General features: G+C 33.7%; 3 protein-coding genes across 9 annotated transcripts; 1 reads left to right on the forward strand and 2 right to left on the reverse strand.

Annotated features, from left to right (window-relative positions):
* Window positions 1-681: 681 nt before the first annotated feature.
* On the reverse strand, window positions 682-4,158 carry LOC121794505. Of its 7 annotated transcripts, none has more exons than XR_006049302.1 (9): window positions 3,306-4,158; window positions 3,099-3,227; window positions 2,553-2,657; window positions 1,786-1,842; window positions 1,611-1,677; window positions 1,460-1,500; window positions 1,267-1,341; window positions 1,157-1,182; window positions 682-1,036 (listed from the first exon to the last, which is right to left on the reverse strand). XR_006049302.1 is itself a non-coding variant. In XM_042192690.1 (8 exons), the coding sequence occupies exons 2-7, from the start codon at window positions 3,107-3,109 to the stop codon at window positions 1,314-1,316; spliced, it is 309 nt and encodes a 102-aa protein (XP_042048624.1). In that variant the 5' UTR covers window positions 3,110-3,227; window positions 3,306-4,158; the 3' UTR covers window positions 682-1,182; window positions 1,267-1,313. The 7 variants fall into 7 exon arrangements, 5 of the variants coding, with proteins under 5 accessions (XP_042048624.1, XP_042048623.1, XP_042048622.1 ...); XR_006049301.1 differs by having other exon boundaries at window positions 1,157-1,192; XM_042192690.1 differs by having other exon boundaries at window positions 682-1,182.
* Window positions 4,159-14,071: 9,913 nt separating this feature from the next.
* On the forward strand, window positions 14,072-16,092 carry LOC121794506 (probable protein phosphatase 2C 14). Its single transcript, XM_042192694.1, has 5 exons — window positions 14,072-14,561; window positions 14,645-14,812; window positions 15,055-15,225; window positions 15,307-15,486; window positions 15,555-16,092. The coding sequence occupies exons 1-5, from the start codon at window positions 14,244-14,246 to the stop codon at window positions 15,954-15,956; spliced, it is 1,239 nt and encodes a 412-aa protein (XP_042048628.1). The 5' UTR covers window positions 14,072-14,243; the 3' UTR covers window positions 15,957-16,092.
* Window positions 15,596-17,975, reverse strand: LOC121794507 (alpha-L-fucosidase 3-like). The gene is made up of 6 exons (XM_042192695.1): window positions 17,651-17,975; window positions 17,200-17,409; window positions 16,951-17,120; window positions 16,552-16,822; window positions 16,191-16,452; window positions 15,596-15,721 (listed from the first exon to the last, which is right to left on the reverse strand). The coding sequence occupies exons 1-5, from the start codon at window positions 17,934-17,936 to the stop codon at window positions 16,193-16,195; spliced, it is 1,197 nt and encodes a 398-aa protein (XP_042048629.1). The 5' UTR covers window positions 17,937-17,975; the 3' UTR covers window positions 15,596-15,721; window positions 16,191-16,192.
* Window positions 17,976-18,990: the final 1,015 nt, after the last annotated feature.

Genomic DNA, 18,990 nt, shown 5'->3' on the forward strand with positions numbered 1-18,990 from the left:
CTATGGAATGGACGAAAAAAGAAATATGACTTATTTCTATGGGACGGAGGTATGATATTTATAGTAGTACTCCACTGTAGTGGCAAATCAGCCTTTGGAGCTATAAAAATATCAATGGATATTTGTATATATTTCCTCGTAGTAGGTACCAATTCATTTTTCTATACTCCCTATGTCTCATAGAAATAGACCCTTTAGAAATGACACGAGTTTTAATACGTAATTTGGTAAAGTAAGAGAAAAAGAGTAAAAGTAGTTGAAATTGTATAGTGGATAGTGGGACCCATAAATATTAAAGTAAAAAAGAAGGAGAAAAATGTTGTCATAAATGAATATGAACTATTTCTATGGAGAGGACGAAAAAGGAAATATGACATATTCTATGGGACGGGGGTATGATATTTATAGTAGTACTCCACTGTATTAAAACACATCAAATAAATAGCTATTACGCATGATACCTGAAAACTTCCTACAATCAACTCTTTTCATGATCACCAAATGAGTGGGCATCCTAAGAGAAAATAATTGATCTTGCAAAGAAAAAAATGATGATTAGTCCTGAATTTCATTTTATGCAGCACTTTGATAAGTCTAATTTTCAGTGGCTCGTTTCTCTATTCTTTTAACAAAATGTGTTTATTGGAGTTGGAAATAAACATAACACAAGACCACACTCCCTAATTCACAAATCCAAACTAGAAAATTGTTAATTCCAAAGATCACAATAGCAAAGGTATATTAAACAGGATGCATACCTATATCTGAAGCACCTGGAACAAAGAAAGTACTCCTAAACTATAATCTTAGGACAGAGGGGAAAGAGCAGAGGCTACTAGTGCATGATAGAATAAGCAAAATTGACTAATAAAATTGTTTTATCTACAAGTAGACTAATGAAATTAGGTCATGGTATTCTTCTCTAGTACTACTATCTATGTATTCCTTGTAAAGTTAATGAACTTGTAGTAAGACTTCTCTGCAATCTCCATTCGATTTCTGAACATCTCCCACTCTTTTTGACACCTCTCTCTCACTTACACCGACGACAGCAGACAAGTTCAAGATATATTATCAAAGTCGAGTAACGTATTATGATAAATCAAGGAGTTCAGATTTCATTTATATACAAGCCAGGCATGATTAATGTACGTACCCCTTGCCACGAAGCCTTTCCGTCTTCTGCTTGGCCCTACCAACAAAGAAAATACGCAAGAGAAAGTCGTGTCCATAATCTCATGAACTGTCATCACTCTTTGTATATACCTGGTTTCCCAGTGAAGGAACTGTTTGATAGACGATCCACTGAGCATCTACCACTCCGATTCTCTCATGAGCAGGCTACATTAATCAAAATCTCATCAGCAAAGCAGAGTACAGTACTAATTGATAATCCAGTTTTTTATCTTTCGAGAGGTAAGAACGTGTGAAGTTTTAAAGGAAAGTGGATGATGCTGACCTCAACGCAAAGTCCAGTCCCCATCCATGCACCAAGTCGTTCTGCAATTTTTCGGTTTAGTTTTCTAAAATTTATTGGCCAAGGAGAAGAAAAAGTAATCTGAGGACTTCTGTGCTTCAAAAGAATAACATTAACTTTAAGAAAATGAAACCTGAATCATATGCCAAACACAGCGCCATGCTTCTCGAGAAAATACAGGAGCCATGATTTCTACAAAACTGTATAATGAGGCAGAGTAAAGATCAAATTATAGAAATTATTAGATGAAAGAATAGCAGTAAGGGAAAATACACATTGGAAGAAGGTACATAGAGAGAAGTTCGTACGCTGCACAGGGCGGCAAATGGAGGTCAGAACACCAACCAGGCTTCTCCTCTGTTACCCTGTACATAAGCATAAGAAACGGAACAAGTTATATAAGACTTAAATACCATTTAATATGTATGTATTGCTAGATGGTATACTGGTTTAAGCACAGATTCATCTCCCTACTTGTGAATATCTTGACCGCCTCTTCTTTTTGTCATCTGCCAAGTCGTACCCCTGTTGGGTTCCGAACCCGGCAGAAACAACATTCAAGTGCAAAAGATAAAACCCCTCATTGTTTACATGAAAGATTTAAAAATCTTGAGATCACATATCTTACTTATCATATCACATTCCTTTGTTAACTATGATTCTGTCCATAATAAATTATATTCCATGTTCAAGACCCGATTACCAAACAGCCCATATCTCACTTTATCTTATTTTTTTCCCGATTAAAACGTGTGTTTTTCTGGAGTTAAAGAATTAATTATAGCCATTCGATTAACCTTATCACCAGCAAAATATCAGATTGTGTTCATATAAGGCAACAGCTAACAGCCTTAGTATTTGTGTTTGCTATTTTGGGCACCATTGGTATGGGAATTTTAATATAAAAGTCCACACCTTCTTATTTTTCTCTTTGCAGTCAGACAACCTTTACAAACTTCTCCTAACAATTAGAAACTACGTCGCGCATTCAACAGCCATTCAAATTTGTGGCTGCACTTACAAATAATCTAAAGCAGCATGATGCAGTAAACAATGACTTATGGTAAGTGCTTGCCTCACTAGGTTTTCCCCAAAGCCTCCGTAGATAAAAATATGATTCAGATGCAACAATACCCGGAAGCAACATTTCTGCACCTTTTGGATTTGATGGAACCCAAATCTGAATCATAACAAAATTAGAGGGCAGATTAAACATAATTATTCCATTGGAGATAAGATGATACATTTTATAAGTTTTGAAGTGCCTTACAAGGATGTACACACATAGAAAAAGAGAGATGAGGGAAGCTCCAAGCATGCATCATTTTCAGCAAGATTATTGGTATTCGGTTGAACTTTACAAAGGCTTCTAACAAAAAAGAATGAACTTTCCCCCCGATCTCCCTCCATTCTTGGAAAAACTATCGAGAACCATATAGAACGGAATGATGCCTAATGGTTCATAAGAATAACAGGATATTTTCGACCAGCCTAAAGCCCTAACTGCTGTTCAGCTTTCACATTTTCCCATTTTTGTTATGACAAGTCCATAGTATTTAGTACTAGTTGTATTCCACATGAAAGGAAACCAGGTTCATCATGTTAGCAAGAGAACACAAACCTTTGAGACATCCGTCGTAACTTGATTTCTGGAAGAGCTACTCGTACTTGCAGTATCTTGTGTAGAGTTAGCTGTACTTTTGTCCCCAATTATTACAAAGTAATGAATAAGGGCGGCAGTGATATTTAGCTGAAAAAATAGAAAGGAACAATTAAGGCATGCAACAAACTTATTCGCATTCAAAGTATAAGGAAATAATTCTTGTACCTGTGTTAAAGAGAGTGATGGAAATGACACTCCTATGAAGAAGCCAAACATCATCCCGACAGCAATGGTAACAAGCACCCTCATAATCTCATTTGGCTTTTTAGGCAATGTGCTGAAAGAATGAAAATATGCAATATGTAAATAACGCTGGCAGCATTCATTAAGCAATCAAAATACACTTACCTGTGTCCAAAATACACTTACCGGTGCAGAAAGGGGAATTGCAGAAAACTTCAACACAAGAAGATGGTGTTAAATATTGCATATTTCTAATTATTTTTTTTGGAATGATAATATTATATTCCTTGCTACACCGCATGTGACATTACTACATCTTTAGAAAACTTCAACACAAGAAGATGGTGTTAAATATCATGTCATGTTTACCTATATTTGATTTTTAGAAAAATATATACTCCACAAAAGAATAATAAATGCACATGATAACTTAATCATGGAACGGCTCAGACATGTATTTCTGTATTGAAGCAAATATTTGCTCTTAACGATTTTTGCATGATCAAAAAATTGATTATATGTATGTAGCCATATTCTTGTCCATGTCAATGAAATATATCGAACATAACATTTCAATACCATTATTCTATACTAAGCCAACTTTTGATACTTTAAATACCTCTCAAATCTTTAGTGGGTTTCGATGTGAAGAGTCTTGTGCAGGGACGGAGACACCAGCGGCCAAGCCACCGCTCGAGCGGGGGCTTGGCCGGTCCCGGAACCCTACCACCATTGATCATCCCCCGCGCCGGCGTGCTGGCGCCCCAGCAGCGAATCCAAAATTTCACAATTGAGTTGTTGCGCGCCGCCCAGAAAGTTGGGGAAGAAAGATGTAGTAAATGGGCTTCAACTAATATACTGGGCCTTAACCTTTACTACTACTACTATTTACTATTTTCTATTGAATTTTAATAATAAAATAAGTTCAAAGTTTATTTTAATTAAACCCCACATGCCAAGTAGCCGATGAGAAATTCTTTTTCATCAATTTTACTCTCTTCTTTTAATTTACTTTTTTGTACTTCGTATTTTATTATCAATTTTTTATGCAAGGGTGGACACTTGTCACCATATTCCCAAATTTAAATTCATCAAGGAGTATAAAGTTTGCCCACACTAAAATTTCAATCTCCTTATCTTAATATTTTATAGATAAAATTCAAGTACAACACTATAATTAGTTGGCACACAATCTCCGTCGTTCTAATCATCAATTATAAACATTTTATGATTTAAGTTAATTTTGATTATATTAAAGAAATAAAATCAAATTTAAAGACAAATAACTAAATTACAACAACTAAAGTTTTGATTCTAATACTTCTGTCTATAGATTTATTTTGATTCTAATGTATCATTTAAATTAATTTTTTACTCTATCTCTATATAACCCTTAAAAATAAGAATTTTCAAAAAGGCATGAGTTTTAATGTACTATTGATAAAATAGTAGAAAAAAGGAAAAATAATTAAATTTTATTTAGTGAATAATATGTCCTATCTCATTAGAAATAAAAAAATTCCTAAAACAAAGGGACATACTAAAATAAAATATAGTTTTTATTTTAAAGGTTGGATGAAGTATTTCTTGATATCCATGATCACTTACTTTTGGATTTCAAACAAATATTAGTTCTTCTAAATTTGATTGTATATTTTTTTTAGTTCGATTTGATTTTTAAAAATTGAATAAAATAATAAATTGAATTATATATATTATAAATTATTTTTTAATATTATTATTTTCAATATTTTATTAATATTATTTACTATTGTTATATAATGAAATTTAAGCACCGGCTAATTTGTTTTTCTAGTTCCGTCCCTGGTCTTGTGTATTGGGATGTTTATTGTCCTATTGTGTTTGCTGACTGTCTGGAAATAGGGATATCAATCTATATTCTAAAATTTGTGGGCTAGCCCAAATAACCTAATAATATTACAGAGTTAGAGTTGTAGAATATAAAATCGGGCTAGCCCATTCGGACTGCCGGGTTAGCCACACTGGCCTGGTCAGGTTGCGGGTCCACCAATCAGGCTGTACATTTAAATAAAAAAAATAGGAAAAAAAATTAGGGGATGGATCTGTTTTAAAGCACATCACAATATAGTATTGTCTCTGTCCCATTAAATATAAAACATTGAAAATCGACACTAGATTTTATGTAATGTTGTTTTGTAAGTTAATGAATAGAAAGTAAAGTAAGAGAGATGAAAAAGTAGAGATAGAATTGTTTCCATTTTAAGAAATGTTTCATTCTTAATTGTGGACAGTCCTAAAAGAAAAATCGTTTCAGTTTTAATAGATAGAGGAAATATATACTAATGAGATACTATGGACACAAAACGCATGAAATCAATTCTTCCTTTATTATTTTTTAAATATCTTTCTTCACATATTTATATTTTTAAATACTAAATTTCTAGACTAAAGTCCCAAAATGGTCCTTAACATATTGCGTTTTTTGATTTTGGTCCAAAACATTATCTTTTGAATTATTCGGTCCCTCACATTTGAAATCGGATCACATTTGGTCCATTTTGGACGGTTCCGTCAAATATTTGACGGTTTTAATTACCGGGTCACAAATCCGTTACTAACTTGGGAGAAACTGATTCGTCACTAATCCGTCACAAATAGTTTTTTTATTATTGTTTAAGTGGAGCTAAAGTGACATTATTACCCTTCTCTTCTATGCATTTTTTTAGTTGTAGAAATTGCATTTGGCAAAATCTAAATCCAAAATTCGTCAAAAATTCCATAATCAATAGATTCATTCATAAACGAGAGAAAATCGAGTTTTAAAATCAAAACTAAGGAACCTAGAATCGATTTGCTGGCTCAAATTTGCGCAAACGGAATCCAGATGGAAGAATTGAACCTCTAAAATTGATTCTCAATCCATAATCACAAAAAAATGGAAAACAACAGCGGCCATGGAGCACGCCGGCTCGGATCTCACTCGGAGAATCGTCACGACAACAAATTAGCGGGTCATCGCCACTACCGCCATGTCGCAAACGACGGCGGCCATAGCGTTGACGACGGCGAGGGAGACGAGAACTCGAGAGGGGCTTACTACCACAGGGTCGCGGATGGCGGAAGTCATGGTGTGAACGACGGCTGCCATGACGTAGAGAGCATGAGATTTCAGAGGGGAAGGGGAGAAATGAAATGGAGGATTAGTGACGGAATTTATGACGGATTAGTGACAGATCAGTTTATCTCAGTTAGTGACGGATTTGTGACCCGGTAATTAAAACCGTAAAAAATTTGACGGAACCGTCCAAAATGGACCAATTGTGATCCGATTACAAATGCGAGGGACTGAATAATTCAAAAGATAATGTTTTGGACCAAAATAAAAAAACGCAATATGTTAAGGACCATTTTGGGACTTTAGTCAAATTTCTATAAAATCTAATTAGGAAATTATTGAATATAATTGTCATTTATAAAATAAAATTATCATTCTAAAAATTATTTAAAGTTGAATGATAAATATATGCATAGGAGGGGGAGGGCTTAAGCCCCTACCCAAATTTTTCTTTTTAGTTTTTTCTGTTACCAAAATTTTTTAAAATTCAGAAATTTTATTTCCAACCCTTGCTAAACTAATGTTGTAGTATAAGACTAAATCATTATAAATTGTATGGTAAGAAGGGGCTGAACAATCAGTGATCAATAAATAAAAATTGCAGAGGATAGAATAGAACAATGGCTATCGAGATGTGTGGGGGAGAAGATGACTTGACTAAAAATGTTAACACTAAAACAATTAATATCATTATGCTCCCTCCGTTTTATTTCCATTTTGGGCTGTTACTTAAAAATAGAAACTTTAGAATTTTTCTATTTTAGGATATGGACCCCACAATCCACTAACTCTATTTCCACTACTTTTTCTTTTCCTCTCTCTTACTTTACACATTTTTCTTTTCATCTCTTTTACTTTACCAATCTTTCTCACTTGCTTTACCAATTGTGTATTAAAACTCGTATCGTTTCAAATGTTTCTATTTTTTTAATACAGAGGGAGTATTTAAAATTTTCTTGTAAAATGTGTCCAGATGTGGTGCACCTTTGAAAAATGTTAGTAGTTCATTTATTTGGTATTGATATAAAATACTACGTACATTGCAATAACTTTTTAAAATTGAGTGAACTACGCAAATAGTCTCTGAATTATGCGTTTCATATACAAACAGTGCCTGAACTTTAAAAATATCATGGGTAGTCCCTGAACTAAGGTGTAATCACATTTATGATACTTTTTCACTATTCATCACTATTTTGCACAAAAAAATGCCCCCAATGCATGATGGGCAATTTTGAACTTTCATATTTAGGTACTAGATATGATATTTTCTCTATCTTTCTCTGAAGTATTGGATATGATATTTTATTATAGTTTGAGTACCGAAAATGATATTTTTCAATTCACTTTTCAATCACTTTATGTTAGATCTTCTTTCTCTCTCTTTCTCTAAAACTTGTAGCTAAATTTAATTTTGATTATGATTTAACAATAATAATAAAAATTACCCCCTCCGTCCGAAGATAAGTGAACCAAAACTTTTCGGCACGAGATTTAAGAAAATTGAGTTTTGTTAGTAAATTGGAAAGTGAATAAAGTAAGAGAGTTAATAAAGTAGAGAAAAAAAGTAAGAGAGAGAATGCCAAAAAAGGAAATGGATCACTTGTCTTGGGACGTCCCAAAAAGGAATGCGAGTCGCTTATCTTGGGACGGAGGAAGTACAAATTTAAGATTAGTTAAAAATTAAAAATTAAAAATTTAGGGCTAATTAAAAAATAGACTAAACAATTGATATTTTAGAATAGGGTCGTCTTCTACTGAGTTTATCACCTTAATCCCAAATTGAGACGGAATATGGAGCCTTTGATCCAAAAATCAAAGGCTAAGATTGAATAAAAAAATGTCAATAAATAGTAGATAAAATATCAACAAAAGGTTAATATCGTCATTATATTATCATATGATAATTTTCGTGGGTGTTTTTTATATCAACATAGTGTATTACAAATATCAACAATATGTCATGAGAATATCAACACAAGTACAAGAAAATATCAACACAATTTTATTGATATTTTATCTACATTATATTGAGATTTTTTTTGATTTGGTGGGTACATTATATTGAGATTTTGCATACATTATATTGAATTTTTTTTGCATTTGTTGATAAAACCTGCTTATCAACATGTACGAAAATTGAAATATAATGTATCAAATTTTATCACCCGAACATCGTCGAAACATATGCAATTGAGATCTCGTTGGAATCCTTATAAAATTATCTTTAATTTGATATATTTTTTGTGAAAAAATAATTTAAATCGAGAGAGTTACGTAAATTTAAAGTTTTAAGATGATTTTAATAAGAGAGAATTGACATTAATACCTTTTAAGTTTATTTAATAATTTTTTAATTTAAAATATTATCAATGTGACATTATTTCAACCATTAGATCTCCTAATCTAATGACTAAGATTTGATCTTAATTTGTGATTGTTAATTAGTTAGCAATTGATCACTCCCCTTTTAGAATATTCTTAGTTGTTATCTTACGTACGTATATTGCACTATTAATAGAGATGGCGATGTCGTGAGAATTTCACATTTGTACATTTGAATATGGAATATCTCTCCAAAAAATAGTCTCTCTAACTTAAAATTGACTTTTAATTACTTCTTAGATGTACAAACTAAGAGGGATCGGTATAGTTTACCGTAACGAAACCATCATATCTTATATCTGACCTAAAATTCAATATGAGAAAAAAAACATACATTTACCTTACTATTTGGTATGCCTCATTTTCGATATGGCGAATTTCAATACCAATATCTGGAGTAACTTATTTTCAGAATGTTGTTCCAAAATTCAGTATATCATACTTTTGCGGTATAACGGACGTTCAACATCAATGAAAATTAGAATATTTGGGTTTTCAGAATATTATTTAATTTTTAAAATTTTTAAAATTTTATTATATTTATATTTCACAATAAAATTTACTACTATAATTTTAAAAATATATTAAAATATTTTATTTATAATTATATTCATATTTTAGTGTATATGCCGCAAAATCGGTATACACCGTGTTTCTTAATTTACAGTATATACCAATTTTTTGTATGTCGCGATATAGGAAAATTCATATCGTTACCTTACTGAACCGTATTGAAAATTTTCGGTATTTTTTGGTATGATAAGGCCTAAATTTTGATATTTTTTGGTACGATAAGATTGATATTCCAGTATTTTTCCTCACCCCTAGTACAAACAAACGAGTAATTTGTTTATAGCATGTAATATTGAATATTGTTCATGTTGGCTCAGTTACACTAACAATTCAATAGCTAATAATATTCCGACTGCAATATTGTGGATTAGTGGGTACATCATTCACGAACAAATCTCAGATCTTGAGTGATATAGATCATTTTTGTCCCCAAATTGTATAGCTCATGCACTAAGTTTGTGAATATGAATGCATCCATAGATTTTATTTAGATCTCAGGACCCCTCACGAAATAGTTTCCAATTTCATGGTCCTCACATTTTCTTTGAATCACTGCAACTTTGCATTTTTCTCTTCGAAAATTTCTGCAGGCATAGTGTTTATTTATATAGTAACTATAGTCCAATTAATTATGGCCTAGAATAATGCTGTGAAAATTTTATACTTAATCAAGCCGTTAAAGTTATATGACCCAAGTTATATTTGGAGTAGAAAATATGTTTTAAGCCCAACTTCTTTAGAGTACTACTCTTTTTAAAGGGCCCAAAGACCATAGCTTCGAGCAATGTAATTCCACATTATATTGCATGCACCTTATCTTGTCCAGTAATTTTTTTTATATTTTTTTTGTGTTTTCTACATAAAGAATAACATATTATAAACAAATATTCTTATCATTAAATATTAATAGTTCCACGAATTTGAATACCAGCTACTATCGATTTGTAACAATTTAAATAATTCGGCTACTATCTCCGGATGCATACGTGGATTTATAAAATATAAACATTCAGCATAAAGACATACGAGTATTTTTTTGTTGAAGGGAAAGATTAATTATTGTTAAATGCCAAATAAAAAGGTATAAAACGACAAAAAATGAAGTAGTAAGAGATATTTTTGAGGATGATGAATTCATGAAATTTGAATTGAAGAAAAAATGATATGCCAATAATTATACATACATATATATATTCCCCTAGTGATGAAGCGTCACCGTCGATTCTCTCGTTGAAATAAAACCCAATTGGAGTAAAATTTAAATCCATCGCAACCTAATCATTTTAAATTCATTCATTCAATTCAATTTGAATAAATTTAAAATCCAACGGAAACCTAATCATTTTAAATTCATTCATTTAAAATCAATAGCATTAAAGTAGCAGACACCATCATAAGTTCATAACAACAACCCACACAAACTATACACACAGTGTTACATATACATATAACATACACGACACATTACTAAAAAATTATTCAATTATTTATAGTTGAATATTGTTCATAATAAGTTCCTACGTGTTTATAAAGTATACATAAACTAAATTTTTTCTATTTTGCTGTTAAATAACAGCTAAAGTTCAACAAAAAGAAAAGGATTCTGAAATACTAGTAGTATTCTGAACTAGTTTTTTTTTTAATTTTTTTATTTATTTGTCAATGCACTCTAAAATACAGACAAGAAATTTTGAACTGCCGAAATTTGTATCCATTAAATTGAGTCAGTTCACTTGAAATTTTTTAGAAAATTCTTCTAAATTTCAAGTCTCCATCCTTAATATTCTAAGTTTTGTATATTGAAACATATATAGTTGTTTTCTTCCGACACCCTCTTTGAATTAAATAAGTTTGTAGGCGCATAATTCTTGATTGGTTAAAAGTATTAGAGCTTTGACTGCAAATTTGTCATAAATATTGAAATAATTTAAACCAAACTTCTAAGAAGAGAAGTACAAAATCTAGATTATTTAACCATTAGTGGAGATCGACATAATTTGGATGGCAACAAGCATTTATTAAAATTGTTACATAAATAGATATCGTGATTTAGACGTAGTAATTGATAAACTTATTGTCTGAAGAAAATAAAACAAGATTTTTTAACCATTAGAAGCATTAATTAAGTTTAGGATTCAGATAAAAAAGTTTAGGACTAACTGAATAATATATATTGAAACCCGTGTTATGTTTTTTAGCATACCGTGATTGGGACGACTTTTTGCAATCCAATTTACATAGATTTATATCTTTAGTCGTCAAATTCGTTAACCAAGAAAGTTGACACTTTTGCTCTTTCTGTCCTCAACTAAGAGCATCCGCAACGCGTGCCGTTGCGGTGCCTTATTTCGTTCCGGAGGAACGGAACCGCGGCGGCACGCGTTGCAGACGCCCGTGTCGTCGCCATTCCGTGCAGGTGCCGTGCCGGGTGCCGTTCCCGCGAGACGCGGCACGACACGTTCCGCCACGCGCCGAGGCGACGTGGCGGCCTCCCATTCGACGCGTGACGCCCACTCGCTGCCCCGCGAGTGGGCGTCGTCACGGTGACGCAATAATTCGATTTTTTTTTTTAAAAAAATCGAATTTAATAAAAAAAATATTTTTATTTATAAAAATTGTTTTTTATATTTAAAAACAATTTTTACAAATAAATGAATACTAGAAATTCGTATTAGCCCATATATATTTGATGGGCTTGCGAATTTATGAAACCCATTCTTGGTTGTCTCTCTTTTATAGAGACATCCTTGAATGTTTTTTGTTCCACTTTCGATGTGGGACAAACTCATCTTGGTTGTCTCTATTTTATAGAAAATAGAGACATCCTTGAATATTTTATGTTCCACTTTCGATGTGGGACAAAACTCATTCTTGATTATCTCTATTTTATAGAGACATCTTTGAATGTTTTATGTCCCACTTTCGATGTGGGAAAAACTCATTCTTGGTTGTCTCTCTTTTATAGAGACATCCTTGAATGTTTCATGTTCCACTTTCGATGTGGGACAAACTCATTCTTGGTTATCTCTATTTTATAGAGACATCCTTGAATGTTTTTTGTTTCACTTTCGATGTGGGACAAACTCATTTTGGTTGTCTCTATTTTATAGAGACATCCTTGAATATTATATGTTCCACTTTCGATGTGGGACAAACTCATTCTTGATTATCTCTATTTTATAGAGACATCCTTGAATGTTTCATGTTCCACTTTCGATGTGGGAAAAACTCATTCTTGGTTGTCTCTATTTTATAGAGACATCCTTGAATGTTTTTTGTTCCACTTTCGATGTGGGACAAACTCATCTTGGTTGTCTCTATTTTATAGAGACATCCTTGAATATTTTATGTTCCACTTTCGATGTGGGACAAACTCATTCTTGATTATCTCTATTTTATAGAGACATCCTTGAATGTTTTATGTTCCACTTTCGATGTGGGAAAAACTCTTTCTTGGTTGTCTCTCTTTTATAGAGACATCCTTGAATGTTTCATGTTCCACTTTCGATGTGGGACAAACTCATTCTTGGTTATCTCTATTTTATAGAGACAACCTTGAATGTTTTATGTTCCACTTTCGATGTGGGACAAACTCATTCTTGGTTGTCTCTATTTTATAGAGACATCCTTGAATGTTTTATGTTCCACTTTCGATGTGGGACAAACTTATTCTTGGTTGTCTCTATAAAATTGTATTTTAAATTATGTCAATTTTTATTTTTTTAGGATTTTAATTATGTCTTTTTCTATTTTTTTGAATTTTAAGTTGTAATGTTATTTTAATTTTATTAAAGTGTGTTTGTTTTAATTGAATTGAGTTGGAAATAAAAATAAAAAATGAAATTGAATGAATAGTAATTTAAGGAACGGTTAAGGAACGGTTAAGGAACGGAGGGTTGCAGGTTCTGTTCCTTAGTTAAGGAATGGAGTAAAAAAGTACAGTGGGGCCCGCAAATAGTAGTTTAAGGAACGGTTTAGGAACGGTATAGGAACAGCGTTGTGGATGGCCTAATGCATAAAAAATAAAGATGAGAAATTTGTATTGAAAACAGAGGTAAAATGAAAAGTTTTACAGTATTTGACCCTAAAAATTTGAAAGAGAACAATTATTCAAATTAGCTGGAGCATATACACATGTAGTCATATTATATGTTTGCACCAAAATTCATAGCAAAATTACTATGATGGGTTTATTTGGTCAATCAAAGTTGCAAAAATTATTGAAACAACTTTTGGTAATAATATTAAGAGGGAAGACAAAAACTGGTCCTGAACATAAGTCCATTTTAAGATTTTGGTCTTATACTTTATTTTTTGAATTCTTGCATCCTGAACATTTCAACTCGGGTCACAATTGGTCCTACGCTAACAATTCCGTCAATTTTTAAACGGTTTTAACCCGATTTTGACCGATTTTTAAACAGTTTTAACCCGAATGAGACTGTTAAAACCAACAAAATCGGGTTTAAACAGTTTAAAAATTGACGGAATTGTTAGTGTAGAACCAATTGTGATCCGAGTTGAAATGTTCAGAGTGCACAAATTTAAAAAATAAAGTATAAGATCAAAATCGTAAAATGAGCATATTTTTATGACCAGTTTTAGCATTTAGTCTAATATTAATATGAATTAAAAAGAAGAAAAGAGAAAGGCATATAGGTGCAGGCCCTAAAAATTGAGTGCAGGGCAGGCATTCAAATTTGTTGACTTGAATTTCCCCAACGGCGCGGACACAAATATTCAAAATTCCAACTCCCCACATTACCTTTGACATTGACCACAACAAACAACTTTAACTACCAAACCAGATTTTGCTATCTCTCTCTATCACTTTGACCACATCCCAACTAGTTTCCATCCTTTCTATGGCAAATGACAGTGCTGTTGTAGTGATCGATGCCGCCGTTTCGAGGTCAAGATTCCATCAACCCAATAGGATTCTCAATGCCCCGAATAGGCTGCTGCAGGTTTCTTCTTTGAAGAGGAAGAGACCGCCCAAGATCGACATCCCAATTGTTCTACGTGAAATTCCTGCTGATATTTTCAATGGCCAACCTGGTAGTCATGGTAATGACGGTGGTGCCTGTTTCTCTTCTTCTTCGGTTGCTGTTTTTGCTGCCAAGGGCAAGAAAAAGTTCATGGAAGACTCCCACAAATTCTTCCATTCTTCTAATCCTACTAAGGTACTGCTACCTGCAGATCTATAGTATTCTTTTTTTGTTAGGTCAAAATTTGGGGAATTTTTAAGTGTTTTTTGGAAATGCAGGACTTTTTTGGGGTGTATGATGGGCATGGAGGGAGCAAAGCTGCAGAGTTTGTGGCAGAGAATCTGCATCTCAATATTTTGGAGATGTTGGAAAATAGTTGTGGAAATGAAAAGGAAAAGGCTATCCGAGAAGCTTATTTAAGAACTGATAAGGACTTCTTGAAACAGGTATCCATCTTATATTATCTGTCAAGTTTCTGAAATTATGTGTGTTTTGAGCTTTGAATTTATTCTTCACTTAGTTTCTGCTTAAGACTTTCAAAGAATTATTTTAAAAATATGGTGTGACTAATGACTACTTGTTACTTCAACAATAGTTCAATGCTGAGATTTACTTATTCCAAGTATGGTTGTTTTACTTCAACAATAGTTCAATGCTTATGACTGTGGCTAATAATGGCTACTTGCAGGGGTTGAGTAGTGGTGTTTGCTGCGTGACTGCGTTGATCCAAGGAAAAGAAATGGCAGTGTCAAACTTAGGTGATTGCAGAGCGGTCCTATGCAGAGACGGGGTTGCAGAAGCCATCACGACCGATCATAAACCAGAACGAGAGGATGAGCGGAGAAGAATAGAGGATAATGTATTTACTACTCCTCATTAAACTTGTTAATAAGCAGAATCAAGATTGTGCTTGTTTCATCATGTACCATTCGTGATGCAGGGTGGGTTCTTGGAGATTCATCGTGGAACTTGGAGAGTGCACGGGACACTAGCCATCTCCAGAAGCATAGGAGACTCTCATTTAAAAGATTGGGTGATTGCAGAGCCTGATACCCAGCTTATACATTTGACACCTGATATGCAATACCTTGTCCTAGCTTCTGATGGCCTCTGGGATGAGGTAAACAAACTTTCCGATTTTTTAAACTCATTTTTTAATCAAAGTAGATACTGATTTAAAACTCGCAGGTTAGCAATCAAGAAGCCGTGGACATTGTTATGCAGTCATGTTCAAGCAGCAAGAAACTTAAAGGGTTCTCTCCAGCAAAGAATGGGTGCCTATATCACTGCACAAGTGTGAGTCCTTCATCACTCTCGCCGCGACTTCCATCTCACAAATCGAAAAGGATATCTCACTACAGAGAAACACAAGACGAAAAATGCTGTGAGCGCGAAAATCCTGCATCAAGTACTCCAAGAATGTCATCAAAGACTCAGTTTCTAAACAATGAGAACGATGTTTCGGGTGATAAATCAATTAATCCTGGGCTCCTTGGTGCCTGCAAGGAGCTTGTCAGTCTTGCGGTGGCTAGAGGTAGTTTGGATGATATTACTGTGATGATCGTTGATTTGAGTAGTTATAACGGATAGTGAAGGCCCTGCCAATAGATGCTAACCTACACCACAATGCTAACATTTGTTGCTTAGCATCCATTTTCTTCTAAACATATGTTCACAGCAACAGTTCTATTGCTTTCAAATTCAACTAGTTTTTACCTTGAGCTCACTTGTTTGTTGCCTACATGATTGAAGATGAATTCTTCTATAACACATAATTAGTGAAATGACAACTGTATTTTGAGATTGAGCTCGGAAGCAACGCACCCTTAATGCCTGTGGCAAGCCTCTTTCAAAGAAATTGGAGGATCTGAATAAGCACCACTCACAATCTGATCAAAGATCCATTTATTAGCAGCCTGAGTATAATGCACTCCGTCCCAAACAACTGCAACTGACGGATCTTTGCACGGTTTTCCCACCAATATTTCTTTTCCTCTCACTTTGATCTTTGCCCCACATCCCACATGCAAGTCGTAGTTGTGCTTTCCTCCATGCCCACAGCAAGAACGCAGAGGGTTGACAAAGCCTGCCCTTGCAATGAACATTATGAGCTTTTTTGTCTAATCTCATCTTCACACAAGCACACTGCTCTACTATGATTAGAAAAAAGAGCAAGGAGATGTACCATGTTTCCTAGCTTGGGTGAAAAGCTCATACTTGACTGAGTAGACATCGACATAGGTTAAGGCTGCTGAGGGAAGTTCCTTCCTCAGCTGCACAACAGTTTCATTCAATTTGAGGTTGAAATATTTGGCAACTTGGTTGAATGGATCTGCACATCCGGCCTTATCTATTTGTCCGGGCTCGACTGGAACCCGGTCCAGGACATATGCCAAGCAACCTACTGGCCCTGTGTTGTGTATCCAGAATGACCTACCCCCAAGATGGTGTATATTCTGTATCACACAAAACACCATTTCTTATTCAAATTAAACCTCCTTTTGGGTCTAGGAAACAATAATGCAGGAAAAAATCTTGAAAGAAGTTTGTCTCATCAAATACACTAAGTTTAGACCTCTGCTACCTTAACATAGGTTTTGAATTGGCCTAACACATCAGGTATATATGCTTTAACTTCATCAGTAGTCATGTTGAGGAAGTAACCCGCGGTTAAATCATTCTGTCCAATGTCGAAAGTGTACAAGGCTCGAGAAAATACTCGTGCCTTAGGCAACAGTCTTTTGAAAACTCCCCCTGCAAGTGGTTAGACAAAAACAGTCATCAAAATTCTTGGTTTTTGTATATAGGATCAATCTAGGATGATATAGCCAACCCTTTTTCCGGACGAGCTTGGATCTGTGCTTGAAATCATTGAACTCGTAAAACTGCACGTTTAGAGAAATGGGGCTGAAACCACTCTGATGTAGAGTTGTGTTTTGAGGTCTTATAGTGGATCCAGCTGTGGCAAAGTTGGCTCCATGGCTGAAGTTAGAGCCCACGGAATCTAGAAACGCACTCAGATATGGAAGTCCAAAGCTCTCAGCTGCATTACTAGATGTTAGTTCACTAGCATTATTATAGGCTAAAAAATAATGTGAAACATGAATCAGATCTCATGCTTAGATTCCTTGTTTGCAATATAGATTGACATTTTATTAAGCCTTTAAATCCTTCAACAACATAGAATGAAAGAACACATAAATATATATGACATCTTCCAACAAAGAAATATGTGAGAAAGGAAAGATCTTGAACACATAAGTATGAGGTGAGTAGTGCATTACCTATAAAATCTATGACAAGTCTGCCATCACAATAGCGGCCGGCTGGGCCGTGGAAGAAGGACTCCCCAGCGGGCGGGCCCGCCTGGCCGAAAGCGGCGGAGAGGCCGCCTGTGTCGGAATTGGAGTCGCCGAAGTTGAATATGGCCGGAAAATCACAAGGAGTTGCAGCACATGCTAAGCTTAATGAGAACAGAAATAGAAGAAAAGTGGATAAAGTATTCATTAGGGAAATGGAGGAGCAGTGCAGAGCAGATGATGGGAAGGGGAAAGGATAAAATGGAATCATGTACCTACTATAAAGACAATCATATGCTTGCTCCTCCAAATTCACATGTCTGATTCTATTCATGGTCCAGTTACTAAGATTAATTCTTAAAGTTGTCGCAACGTGGCTAGGCCAAATAAAAATAAAATAAAATAAAATAAAATAAAACAACAACAACAGTAATAATAATAACAATAATAATCATATGGCAAAGATGGGGATATTATATTTTTAAATGGGAAACATACGCGACACCAATGTAACTCAATCGATGAGCATAAGAGCTAAAAACATTATTATAGTGAACTTACCTTCATTTCCATATATAAATAAAAAGACAACAAAACAAAAACAATAAAATCTCTTCAAAAGAAATGCTTTTTCATATATTGGCGTATCCAAGATTTTACTTCTAAAGGTGTAAAAAATGGTTATACCAAGTTGAAACTTTAAATTTGATCAGTCATTTTTCTTCTTTTAAATATTTTTTAAACAGAATATATTAAATTTCGGTTGTTGTCACAAAGTTTCTGTTGTTAAAATTTTTTAAACAAGAATGCGTTTAGTTAAGACTTAAGACAGTGTGTTGTTCAAGAAATACATTATGCACACAAGAATTTTAAAATGCATAAGTTTTGGTTGTTGACACAAAGTTTCTATTGTTTAAAAAATTTAACCAAGAATGCAATAAGACGAAAAAATATTGTTTAAAAAATACAGAATACATTACAAGGGGATTGTAAAAATATACACAGAAGTTATACAAGAAAACACATGTATTAAACAATAATATGTTGTTTAAAAAGTTGAAATAATATTAATGCATTAATTTGAGGCAAAGTTGTTGTTTAATAAAAATATTGCATCCATACATGAAGTAGTAGGAAGTGACATGCATAAGCTTATGGTATATATTTATAGTTTTATTGGTACCGTTCGATCGAATTTTTGTCTATAATTTGTTTAGACCCTTATCGCGATGATCTCTGTATTAATTTAACCAATCATCTTTAAATTAAATAGTACTCCCTCTGTCCCACTATAAGTGATGGATTTCTTTTAGACACGAGAATTA

The sequence above is a fragment of the Salvia splendens genome, chromosome 3 (genome assembly GCF_004379255.2).
Source record: "Salvia splendens isolate huo1 chromosome 3, SspV2, whole genome shotgun sequence".
In the NCBI taxonomy this organism is placed as follows: Eukaryota; Viridiplantae; Streptophyta; class Magnoliopsida; order Lamiales; family Lamiaceae; genus Salvia; species Salvia splendens.